A 14,091-nucleotide genomic window follows, 5' to 3' on the forward strand; every position below is an offset into this window, starting at 1 on the left:
TATTTTGAGAACAAGTGGAGAAATACTATTAGGATTTGAAGTTTTCTTAGAATCAAGATTTATCAAAATCGTTGTGACATCCTTTTGACGGAAGACCAAGATCATTAATATATGAGTTGTAAGAAAAATGGGATGCTAGCAGGTCAGCTCTATCCTTGGCTGAAATGACAGCAGAACCATCTGGTTTTTTAAGAGGTGGGAACAGAGATGAGCAAAAATTGCAGCCAATGGCTTTGACAAAAGACCAGAATGCTCGGCTACCATTAGGGCAAGAAGCAAGTTTTCTACTCTTACCCTGTTCAAAATCTTGTTTGGACTGATTAATAACTGTTTTACAATTGTTTCAAAATTTGGTGTAGGCAGAAAATGAAATTGAAGAATTGGAAACAAGCCAATTACGATATGCAACGTTCTTCTCTTGAACAGCCTTAGCACATTTATTGGAAAACCAAGGTTTAGATGAAGGACGAGATTTTAAAGTGGAGTGTGAAATAAAGGATTCCATTCCTACAAAAATAATTTCACTGACACGATTTGAGCAAACATTAACATCAAAAGTTTTGAAACAGTAATCCGACTAAGGAAAAGAAGAAAAGAAATCTCTCAGGTCATCCCATTTTGCATTCTTGTAATGCCCAACACCATGAGGTTGGGAAAGCCATGATATAAAGGCTCCATTGGAGAAGAGACAGTCACCAAGTTTTGATCTGAGGTTTCTAATGGACCACTCACCTTGACCGTGTACTTAGGATTGTTTGTGAGAAAAAGATCAAGCATGTTGGCTGTATGGTTGGGACTGTCCAGTATTCTTGTTGGTAAATGAACAATCTGTGCAAGGTCATTAGTAATTGCAAAAGCCTCAGCATCTCGACCAGCTGGGTCGGTGTGGCTAGAAAACGGAAGCCAGCTGGAGTTGTGAACATTAAAATCACCAAGGAAAATTACCTTACTGTTAGGAAAGTTGGACTGGAAAAAGTCAAGTTGCAAAGAGAGAAAGTCGAAGAGCTCCAAGTGATTAGTGGAGTTGAAAGAACGGTAGAGACAATAGATGAATTTGACACAATGAGGTAGAGAGATTTTAAACCAGAGAAGATCGAAAAGAGGAGATTCCAAATTACCAAGTCTCTGACAGATAATATTGGAAAGGACATGTGCACAAGTACCACCTTTGAGGCGAAAGGAATCATACAGCGAAGAATTTGGGCAACTGCAATTTTGAGATTCTGTCAGAAAAAGTACATGGGGTTTGGCAGACTGCAAGTGGAAATGGACATCGTTGAGATTAGAATTGAGACCACGTATATTTGTGAAATGAATTAGGAAGTGTTTGGAAGGTTTTGATATTTTTGCAGATAAGCTTACTCTATTAGTTTGACAATTCATGGTGTATTCAATAGTAAGAAAAGTGGGGGGACATGCTGTATGAGGTAATGAAATTTTTGCATATGCCTTACACATGGTAAGAATATACCCAGATCCTTGACATAACATGGCCTCGACAATGCCCCCCCCCCCATACACACTACTCGGACTCCCTCCAGTCACTATCTGGCAGAGTAGAGGTAGCAAGATTATACACTAGCTGATCCAGAAGCCTCCTAAAGAGTTACCAATAGATTCGGTCTGGTGTACTAACTAGCAGCCGGCCTGTGAACACAGCTTTAGAGCTGCCCCCCTCGAAATTTAAGGAAGTTTGGATCTCGCCGTGATGTTCATCATAATCTCAAAAGTCATCAGTCATATTGCATTATGGAAGAGATGGGGAAGACTTGATCAGAACTTAGCTCTGGAGACTAAACATGGTTTCCACCACTTCAAACCTCCAATAAGCAAAATGGTGGTATTGCACCGGTTTATGGGAGTCATCTACCACCTAGTATTGCCTGGTAACACAGAGGGGTGGCATTCTTCCATGTGGTGTTGGGCGCCACACTTGGGTGGTCACCCGTAGTGTGCTTGTGCATGGAGGTTATAACGAGGATTACTAACGATCCTTAATGCAGGAAATATTCTGCCTTATGTACGTATATAATTATGTGGTAACTACTTATGTATCAAAATTAAACTTTAAATTCCAATTAAAATCATGAATTTAATTGATCTAAATTGATTTTAATTGATTTAATTTAATTGATGAATTTAATCATGAAAAATGTGTCAATTTTGGGTTGTACTTTGGCTATCATCCTGGTAAACTAAAAGGGGTTTTAATTTTAAATCAACCAGCACTGTTACCACCCAACAATAATGTCAACCGATCCTTCGCCGCTTTGAAACCTGGCATGTTTTTTTTCTTCTTTCAATATGAAACTTCTTTTAGGCATTTGTTTCCAAAAAAAGTCCTGCTTCATTTATGTTAAATTGTTGAGAAGTATAGCACATAATACCTCTCTTCAATAATTTTAACAAGTTCTTTTTTGAAAGTTTCAGCTCCTTGATCTGCACTTGCAGCTTCTCCTTGGATTTTAAATCTATTCAACCAGCTCTTACTAGTTTTAAATGTTTCCAAATTTTTTTTTTTTTTTTTTTCTTTTTAGGTGAGTTTTCTTCAGATCATCATATAGGCTAATCTCTCTCTCTCTCTCTCTCTTTTTTTTTTTTTTTTTTTTTTGTATAATATTTAACTTGACTGAATTCTGCATTGGATATTATCTTCAATAAAATTAGTCTCTCCATTTCAATCCTGATAGCCGGCCTATCCTTAGTTTCTTACAGTGGAACAGCTGTCTTTCCTGCTGCTAAAATGAATTCTTTATTTTTTATAATCTGTCTTACAGTTAAACTTGCCAGTCGTAAATTATGTGGTATCGTTGACATCCACTTGTTGTTGACCGGAATCGATTCGCTTCAAAACGTCTAATATAATTTTCAAATTCAGTCTTTTTCTTACATTTATAGTCTTTGTACTGCGTCCAGACATTGTTGCCTTTTCATTCTTATCTGCCATTATTAACTCTTCGAAAATATAACTGCATTGGTTGCATTAATTATGATACAATGTTTGAGTAAACTGTCCGTTACGCATGATGTCTAATACTGTACTGAGTGATGACTATACTTTGGATAAATGCATATAACGCTATTACAAGCAGTATACTTGATCATTTTTTAAAATGTTGATCTCGGAACTTTGTAACAAGTCACTGTACTGCAATTAAATTAGTGTGCGAGAAAATTTCACTGTGCGTTGGAAAATTTCTAAACTCGTCGTGGGAAACGTTTTGTGCTGTTTTGCTATTCATTTTTAAGCTGTCGACTCCATCAAATGAAACGATTTCGTTAAATATGCCAAAAATGCAATCCGTAAAAGAGCATTATAGTGATTTATGACAGTGCTATAGTCAGATATGGGTTATAATATAAGAACAGCGTTATAGCAAATTAGTGTAAAGCAATCTGCACTATAACGAGGGCCTGCTGTACATCATAGCTGAATAATGTATTTATATGTATATGTTTCATACGTACACATCATAACAGAAACAGAGACCTTGCTTATTGCTGTGGTTCCTTCGGTTTTGGCTGCTGACCCTTTGAAGACATAGTTAAAATCTTAGGATCTACAGCATTAAGTATCATTTTTATTATTTTTATGTTAATCTTAATTTTATTTAATTTCATTTAATCTGCTTTTGACTTGGAGGCATTCTTAATTTATTCCGTTGTAATTACAATTGACAGGTCAGCACCCCTACCCAAAACACTGATCCAAATATATTTGTCTATATTTCATTATGGTTGCTGGGTATTTCTGCTATAACTAGTAGTGCCCCGGATCCATAATCCAGTTTAATTAATTAATTTTTTTCGTTATTTTTTTTGTTCTTTTTTAGATGTTCAGTTTTGTCACTACATCCTATTATATATATATATATATATATATATCATTGAATCATATTAAATATTAACATAAGTTAATTTATAATAAAGTGAATAAATAAATAATTAATTAAGCATTCATTAGAGGCAGCAACACGCAATTCCTCCATATGAAGCTGAAATACATCCAATATTTTAAATAAAATAAAACATAAGCCAGTAACATGGCAAAAACTGTAGAGCGAAAATTAACATAAAATTAACCCAAATAAACAAACGAACGAAAAGAAAGAATAGACATAAATAGTAGCCTGGAAACCCTTATATAATTTCGAGTTTTAAATCCAATTAACAAAAACTGTACAAGTTTTAGGATAATGCCAATTACATATAAATTTAGTGGTACCCCCCCGAGAGGTACCAGTTCCGAAAGACGTGAAATATCACCAAAAGAGGGTTAAAGGCACTACCAAACGATAACAAAATCAAAATAAATTAAAATAAAATAAAATAGACTGACCATTATGCCCCATATCGACAGAGGACCACGAGGCCAATAATGGTCATGGAATCGCTGCATTTCAATCGCCATACAAATCGTCGCCATGGTGAAAAGATCGAGGTACCAATTCACCCTCCCTCCTCCGATCGATCCACCAATGCAGAGGATTTGCACGGCGGTGGTCCTTATGCAGCGAAAAATAAACTATAGAACAGACAGCACTCTAGAGCAGAGCCACACCACTGACATACTGTAAGCTGATTCAGCTTTTATAAAAGAAAAATAGATGGCGACACAAGCGTTGCTAAATTAGCATATCGACCCATTACTATTGAATTATATTAAATGTTGACAAAAGTTAAATTATAATAAAATGAATAAATAATTAATTAATTAAGCATTCATTAGAGGCAGCAACTTGCAATTCCTCCATATGAAGCCGAAATATATACTATCATTGAATCATATTAAATATTAACATAAATTAATTTATAATAAAGCGAATAAATAAATAATTAATTAAGCATTCATTAGAGGCAGCGACACGCAATTCCTCCATATGAAGCTGAAATACATCCAATATTTTAAATTAAATAAAATAAAACATAAGCCAGTAACATGGCAAAAACTGTAGAGCGAAAATTAACATAAAATTAACCCAAATAAACAAACGAACGAAAAGAAAGAATAGACATAAATAGTAGCCTGGAAACCCTTATATAATTTCGAGTTTTAAATCCAATTAACAAAAACTGTACAAGTTTTAGGATAATGCCAATTACATATAAATTTAGCAGTACCCCCTCGAGAGGTACCAGTTCCGAAAGACGTGAAATATCACCAAAAGAGGGTTAAAGGCACTACCAAACGATAACAAAATCAAAATAAATTAAAATAAAATAAAATAGACTGACCATTATGCCCCATATTGACAGAGGACCACGAGGCCAATAATGGTCATGGAATCGCTGCATTTATATATATTTCGGCTTCATATGGAGGAATTGCAAGTTGCTGCCTCTAATGAATGCTTAATTAAATAATTAATTATTTATTCATTTTATTATAATTTAACTTTTGTCAACATTTAATATAATTCAATAGTAATGGGTCGATATGCTAATTTAGCAACGCTTGTGTCGCCATCTATTTTTCTTTTATAAAAGCTGAATCAGCTTACAGTATGTCAGTGGTGTGGCTCTGCTCTAGAGTGCTGTCTGTTCTATAGTTTATTTTTCGCTGCATAAGGACCACCGCCGTGCAAATCCTCTGCATTGGTGGATCGATCGGAGGAGGGAGGGTGAATTGGTACCTCGATCTTTTCACCATGGCGACGATTTGTATGGCGATTGAAATGCAGCGATTCCATGACCATTATTGGCCTCGTGGTCCTCTGTCGATATGGGGCATAATGGTCAGTCTATTTTATTTTATTTTAATTTATTTTGATTTTGTTATCGTTTGGTAGTGCCTTTAACCCTCTTTTGGTGATATTTCACGTCTTTCGGAACTGGTACCTCTCGGGGGGGGATACCGCTAAATTTATATGTAATTGGCATTATCCTAAAACGTGTACAGTTTTTGTTAATTGGATTTAAAACTCGAAATTATATAAGGGTTTCCAGGCTACTATTTATGTCTATTCTTTCTTTTCGTTCGTTTGTTTATTTGGGTTAATTTTATGTTAATTTTCGCTCTACAGTTTTTGCCATGTTACTGGCTTATGTTTTATTTTATTTAATTTAAAATATTGGATATATATATATATATATGTAATCCCTTAAAGGTAATGTTTAAAAAGTTACATATGATAAAGAGGTATGACAGATGCACCTAAAAGCGCAAAGCAGCATTAAATGATGCAAGAGTATATATAAGTTTGTATTAATATATTGAATAAAATATGCATAAATGGATGTGAAAACTACACAAAGTGCCAGTAACTAGAAGGGTGAGGAAAGTAGAAAAAGAAGTGTAGTAGATTTGTGAAAGGTGAAAGAATATTAATATCCTGAAGGTTATGATGAATTAAGGAAATTATGGTCTGAATTACCAAGCCAATAGAAAGTGTGAGAACTGCAAAGTAAAATTAGTACATCAAAATAACATTTAAAAATAATTTCATTTTAATTGAATTTTATTTTTAAAATGCAATTAAAATGAAAATAAAATGATAGTGTTATAGCTGTAATCAGATATAGGGGGAAAACATATTTAGAAAATGGTCGAATATAGTTAAGGCAAATATGCTTGCTCTGATGTCAGCTGAAATAAATAAATATTGATACATGATCAGGTATTTCATCTGGGGGACTACACCTGATCATGTATCAGGAACTGTTTCTATACTTGTCCATAGTAGTAGAAGAAAAGTAAAAGGCTAAAAAGCAATGAAAATGAAATTAGCACATTGTAATACAGTATGGACAAGGTAGTCACTAGGGACTACCTTGTCCATACTGTATTAGACTTATACTTCTAGCTCTCTCTCTGAGTAATTCAGAATTTTTTTTTTTTTTTTTGGCTTGGGCAGCATAAGCCTCAGGCTTCCTTGCACCGTAAGGCTAATAATAATATATATATTTATATATACAGTTGATTCCAATTATTTGGGACATATCAGGACTAGTGCATTTTGGCCTGGTTAAGCGGCTGCCCCAATTATCCAAAGTTTCATGTAAATAGTTAAAAATACAATGGATCCCCGCTTTACTGGTTCACTGTATAATCAAATCACGTTAGAATGAACTCACCATAGTAAAGTACTGTTCACTATACGATGTGTAGTAAGCACCAGTCATTGTGATTACGTTTGTGAATTGAATTTTAATTCTATTAAACAGCGATTCTAATTAGCAAAAATAGGAGTATTATCCACAGGCTATAAAAGTAAAGATATATTAAGCATAAATTTACCCTTTACCTTACCAATTAAAAATAAATGATACGTGATAATCAGAATAATTAATACATACTGTTATATGTACATACTAACTAGTTGACATTTCTGTTCACTGAAATTTGTGGGTGGGGGTTAAAATTTAAAACAGTAAAAATATAAGCAATCAATAACAAAGGGCCACAAATTGCAAGTAACATGATAAGCACAAGTGAGAATGGAGTAACAAGTTACGAAGCTTTAAAAATAGGAATGAAGAGAAGATTCTGAAAATTAATATATGATTGAAGATTTCGTGGAAGTGTAAACATATTTCACCATAATAACCCACAGAAAAAAAAAAAAAAAAAATTCCAGCTGTCGGTATTATCGCAAATTCAATAAGATCGAGTTTACTATCCGTTTATGATAGATTGCACTAACAGAAAAGCCCAATAAACAGGTGACTGCTAATTGGTTTTTATTGTTTTATGGTTGTGACCTCCAGAAATCCAACTGAACCACGTGATACGGTCGGAGACAATTGTAGGGTAATCTCCAGTGCTGCAGTCTCCTGCCCAGATTAAACAGCATGTTGTCCCAATTATGCGAAGTAAACCCTGGCTATTTTCTCAATTGGGTTCTGTTTTTTAAGATTTGCCCCAAATAAACAGCTGCCCCGATTAATCGGTGGCCCAAATAACTGGAATCCAGTGTATATATATAAACACTGCTATAATGACATTTTTGACAGTCTGTAGGAGCCCTTCAAGCTTAGTAGTAAAACTAAATAAGTTAGGATGAAAGAATGATTTACCAAGAACTGAAACTTCTGTTTTAAGAGTGCAATTTTAGTTTGTATTTAACTTGAAAATAATGCAAAGGATTTTAATGCATTCTAACTAAAAAATCGTGATTTGTAGTTATGTGATAATAGATACCCCATCCCACACATGCAAGTTAAAATAATCAGAATTTCAAAAAATTTAGTTAAGAGAAGTCTAGAAGGGGTTAGCTTCTCTTAAGATTTAGTAACCAGCTAAATCCTTATTTCTCTAAATTTGATATGCACCTCGTTATATTTTGTCTTTCCCTCCAAAAAGTGACAGGGATATACATCTAAATCTCACTATTCACACTTTAATTGTTTGCAGAAAAAAAAAAAAAACTTTGTGGACATACCTTGCTGAATTCTAACTCTGCTTTCCCATAGACCAGAGAGGCAACATACAATACTAGTGCTAAAGGCAGTACTTGAGATTATTCTAACTGGCACTACAAGACTGTTCCATTTTATCATCCTAATAAGGTAATTTCCATGAAAATGGCTATCAAGACTACTTTATAAACTACTTTGCAAAACACAGTAGTTAATTTCAAAGTGAAGTTTATTAAGTGCAATTTTTCGCTTTCATTACTGGCACCATGGTGAGAGGGAGAGAGAGAAACCTTCTACCCTGAAAGATTGCCAAACCTCCACCGAGATTAGCTTTATAGCTTCACTAAAAAAAAAGGTGGTATCCACGGGTAGAGTTTTCTTATATGAGAGTTGGATTTCATAATGCCAAATAGCTTGAATTAATTATTATTATTAGCTATATGGTGCAAGGAAGCCTGAGGCTTATACTGCACCAGCCAAAAAAAAAAAAAAAATTTCCGAATTGCCCTGAGAGAGAGAGAGAGAGAGAGAGAGAGAGAGAGAGAGAGAGAGAGAGAGAGAGAGAGAGAGAGAGAGAGAGAGAGAAGAATGATATCCAGCTCAGGACCCTGGGTGTGCCAAGCCCATACTCACCAAATATGAGCCCCTGGAGTTAATTCTGAAGTATGGATACAAGCACCTGCAGTGGATATGCTGTCAAGAGCTGATTGAACTTGTAGAAAGTTTTTTTCTATCTGAGATGTTTTATTCATAGCTGTCTTTATCATAACCGGAGTACAGCAGGCCCCTGTTATAACGCGGTTCGCTTTACGCTGATTCACTATAACGCTGTTCTTATATTATAACCCATATCTGACTATAACGCTGTCACAGATCACTATAACGCTCTTTTACAGATTGCATTTTTGGCATATTTAACGAAATCGTTTCATTTGATGGAGTCGATAACTTGAAATTGAATAGCAAAACAGCATTAAAACTTTTCTCACGCTCAGTGAAATTTTTTTGCACGCTAATTTAATTGCAGTACGACTTGTTACATAGTTCGAAGATCAACATTTAAAAAAAATATCAAGTATATTGCTTGTAATATTTGCGTTATATGCATTTATCCGAAGTCTAGTCATCACTCAGTACCGTATTAGACATCGTGCGAAATGGACAGTTTACTTGAACATTGTATCATAATTAGTGCAACCAACGTAGTTACATTTTCGAAGAGTTAATAATGGCTGATAAGAATGAAAAAGCAACAACGACTGAGCGCAGTACTAAGACTATAAATGTAAGAAAAAGACTGAATTTGAAAATTAAATTAGACGTTTTGAAGCGAATCGATCCCAGTCAAAGACAAGCGGATGATGTGTGCCATAATTTAGGACTTGCTACTTTAACTGCAAGAACAATTATAAAAAAAATAAATAAAGAATTAATTTTAGCAGCGGGAAAGATAGCTGTTCCACTGCAAGCAACTAGGGCTAGGCCGGCTATTAGGATTGAAATGGAGAGACTAACTAATTTTATTGAAGATAATATCCAATGCAGAATTTAGTTAAGTTAAATATTATAAAAAAAAAAAAAAAAAAACAGAAAGAGATTAGCCAATATGATGATCTGAAGAAAACTCACCTAAAAAAAAAAAAAAATGTGGAACCATTTAAAACTAGTAAGGGCTGGTTGAAAAGATTTAAAATCTAGGGAGAAGCCTCAAGTGCAGAAGGAGCCGAAACTTTCAAAAAAGAACTTGTTAAAATTATTGAAGAGGGATATTATGTATTATATTGTACTTCTCAACAAGTTTTTAACATTGATGAAGCAGGACTTTTGTGGAAACGAATGCCTTAAAGAAGTTTCATATTGAAAGAATAAAAAAACATGGCAGGTTTCAAAGCGGCGAAGAATCGGTTGACTTTATTGTTTGGGTGGTAATTAAACTGCGGGGGACTTAAAATTAATACTCCTTTTAGTTTATTTGGAAGAGGGCCAAAGTTCAACCCCAAAATCGGCTCATTTTTCATGATTAAATTCATCAATTAAATTCATGATTTTAATTGGAATTTTAAGTTTAATTTTGATACCTAAGCAGTTACCACATAATTATATGCGTATGTATGCAGAATATTTTATATATACAAATATTTGAATATTAAATATTTTGACCGACATCTGTGCATCTTTTCACTACCGTTTATTATTGATTATGAAATATCCTATGGCACTGACGGCAACTCACAAATACATATGTTACCTTATGGGAATGCTGCGCTCACTTAGCACGGATTCACTTAGCCCTCTGTTTTTATGGAACGAATTATTAGCGTTAAGCGAGGGTCACCTGTATCCAGCAGATTTGTGACAGTTGATCTTTGGTGTATTACTGTGTATAAATGGCTAGGTAGTAAGTGGCAGTTGCCGGCCTGATGAGTGTTTTGAATATCTAGTATAATGTATTGTATGAATATCTGTTGGTAATCTTTGGCATTTTATGATTCTTTGTTGTTGGTGCAGATTTTACTATATAGCCCTCCATAGAATGCATGAGGCAAGATAAGCATCTGTTGGAAAATGTGTTGATCAACTGTGTAGACCTGGTAGAGTTTAATATAAAGATAGGAAGCCATCTAAACCAGTGTTTCTCAACCTTTTTTTAATTATTGCCCCAAAGCACTTTTTTAGACTTTTTTTTTTTTTTTCCTAATTGCCTCCCACCCATGAAATTAGAAACAAGAAAATACTTTATACTTACTCTTTTTATTCAATAGGATCCCTGAGCGTGATGCTTCTTAGCTAAAAGTTCAATGTTTGGTATGATGTTAGTAATTTTAATTCTAATGTCTCCTCTTGAACATATATCAATTCTGTTTCTTTCCTTTTAATATTTTATTTACTGAACTAAAATCACTTTCACCATATAAGACTGGAAAACAAATAAGTGCTTTGGCCATTTCAGACCACATTGTTGGATATAAAAGTTTAGTTGTTTTTGATCCCCACAACCTCAGTCATTCCACCTTTTTTGAATTTATATTTGTTCTTTGTTACATTTTAATTCAATGAGTTCTTGAATTTCTTCACTAGCAGACCTGGCATCGTATCCAATTGGATTTAACATCCATGGCTTCACTTCAAAAGGAAATAAATCTGAAAATCAATTTTTCATTTCATCTTTTAAAGAACAAAAATGATCTGAATAATTCCTAAGATCATTCTCGGTGAGAGATTCATTGATTTCAACTAACTCTTGCATACCATAAAATTTTTTCATTAATTTGCTTTCAAATATTTCCAATTTTTCAGTGAAGGCTTTTAATACACGTTTGCAGTCTGTCGCCATAATTAATTTCCCTTGCAGTTGAAGTGATACTTCATTAAGTTTTCAAAAAATCCAAGCCATATAGGCCGACCGGGCTAGCCGAGTGGGTAAAGTACCTGCCCGGCAACCCAAAGGTCGCGGGTTCGATTCCCGCCTCGGGCTTGGATCAAAGTACTGCAAAAACCTTGGGAGGTGCAATATGGCCACAGAAGCCGATGCACCAACAACTACCAAATAAAAAAAAAAGCAAAAAAGCCATATAGATTGTTGTTTTTGTATTTGCTGATCTCCTTTGCTAAATCTGTGTCTTCTTCGCTTTCAAAAAAACTAATTATCATATTAAAAAGATTTACAAATCTTGTTAGACAGTTTCCTTTTGAAAACCATCTGACTTCTGTATATAAAAGAAGCTTCACATACTGTTCTTCATTATCAACACAAAATTTTCAGAAAAGGCGATCATATTTACTATGTGACCATTATTTTATTGACGGTTTTAATAACAATACTGAGAGATTGATAAACAACTGGACTAATATTTTTTTTCAACCAGATTATGTCGGTGCATAATGCAGTATATTGCAAGAACTTCTGGACATACTTCCTTTAGATGGAGGTAGCACCATCAGTGACACAGGATTCCAAATTTTCCAATGGTACTTGTTTTTCATCCATCAAACCATGTTTTTACAGCAGCAAAAATGAATGCTCCAGTACAGTTAGTTTATATAGCTTTTACAAACATCTCTTGCAATTTACAATAATCACCGAAATCACAAATATATGCCATTAGAAGAGCCTTGTGGATTCATCAATTTGAATAGAAAATTTTCTTTCTTTTTTTTTACTTTGTAAATTAGTTGCTTTTCAATGTTAACTGATATCTCATAGATTCGTCTTTGAATTGAATCGTTGCTATATGAAAAATAAGCCAAAAAATCAGTGATAAAAAAGTGAATGGACATTTTTGAAACACATTCTGAAAATCACTGCTCTGGACAGGTTCCTATGTTATTTCCTCCCCCCCCCCCCTTTTTTTTTTAAGCAGAGGTTGTAAAATCATCTTTCTCTCATTAAAAATTTCACAGAACTCTGTTCTCGTGGAATCTATTTTTTAGATAATCTGTCTGCAAGCCATTATTATTTATTTATGTTTTTTTGGAGTGTTTCTGTATATTTAAATTATTTTCAAGCTGCACATTGAGAAAGATATATCACTTGTTAAAATAGGATAAGAAATGTAGGAGGAGTTGGTTTGAAAACTTGTAAAAATGAGTATAGATTAATATATATCTGTCTATGTAAAAGTACTGAAATATCTTTTACTGTGTTATTTTATTTTTTTTTATTGTTTTTGGTAATTCCCTATTCTTTGACTGTAGGGAATGCATTTCTCTTACTCAAGATGACATATGCAACTTGAAGTCATCACTTGATAATATATCTATTAATTCTACACAGGTAAGTTGTTAAACAGATTTACTGAAAATTTTTTGACACCTGATTTTGATAACTCTGCAGAGCAGAATGTTTAGAAATTAATTTTCCTTCTGATTTATAAAATTGACTTTTCAGTTGGTAATAACATATGTGGCAGCCATAACAAATTGTTTATAGATGCTTCCATTATACACCTTCAATCTACAGAAAACTCTTGACTCATTCAAAAATCTTTGGTTAGCTATTAAGATTAAAAAAAAATATATACAGTAAGACCCCCGTATCTGCGGGGGATATGTTCCAAGACCTACTGTGGATGGCTGAAACCATGGATATAAGCAAACACCTGCTGGCCCCATATATAAAGTGATTTTCTTGTACATGCATACATATAATAAAGTTTAATTGATAAATTAAACACACAGTAAGACATTGCCAACATTAAATAAGGTAATAATAAATATTACAGTTACAGCAGACTCTGGATTTACCGGGATTGGATTAACCAGAACACTTCAAGGCTCCAAATTAAAAATATCAACTAGAAATCATAAAATTCAAGTAATAACTAGAATGGGTACAAACAGATATTTTGCAAGTCATCAATAAGCGATAAGAACCATCGTCATTGGGAGATTAGCATACCTATTATCTTGCAACCCCCGCTGTCTTCATACCTACTGCTCAAAACAAAAAAGCGACCAAATGTTTAGTTTGATTCAGTGCGTCGTGTCGATTGTTGTGTTCTGTTGCACCACAAAAGGACCAACTTTGTTTCGTTATTTATGTCAGAGATGTCTGAATTTTTTTTTTTTTTTTTTGTGTTTAGAAATCACAAAAATGATGGGCAAACGCAAGAGTTGCGTTTTCAAATTAAACAAAAACTTGAAATTATTCAAGTGTTTGAAAACAGTGCATCCATTAAATTTCTAAAGAATCATTATGTCGCGTATGGCGACCAAACCATACGCGACATTGTA

General features: G+C 33.9%; 1 protein-coding gene across 5 annotated transcripts in view; it reads left to right on the forward strand.

Moving 5' to 3' along the window:
* Nucleotides 1-14,091, forward strand: part of LOC150086112 (rho family-interacting cell polarization regulator 2-like) — a 324,874-nt gene that overhangs the window by 185,861 nt on the left and 124,922 nt on the right. For all 5 annotated transcript variants that reach the window (XM_090374381.1, XM_090374377.1, XM_090374378.1 and 2 more), the window contains one exon: nucleotides 13,054-13,132. In XM_090374381.1, the coding sequence (XP_090230507.1) occupies nucleotides 13,054-13,132 (79 nt within the window). The remainder of the gene's footprint in view (nucleotides 1-13,053; nucleotides 13,133-14,091) is intronic.

Source organism: Mastigoproctus giganteus, chromosome 5 (assembly GCF_048544385.1).
Source record: "Mastigoproctus giganteus isolate SK-2022 chromosome 5, ASM4854438v1, whole genome shotgun sequence".
NCBI lineage: Eukaryota > Metazoa > Arthropoda > Arachnida > Uropygi > Thelyphonidae > Mastigoproctus > Mastigoproctus giganteus.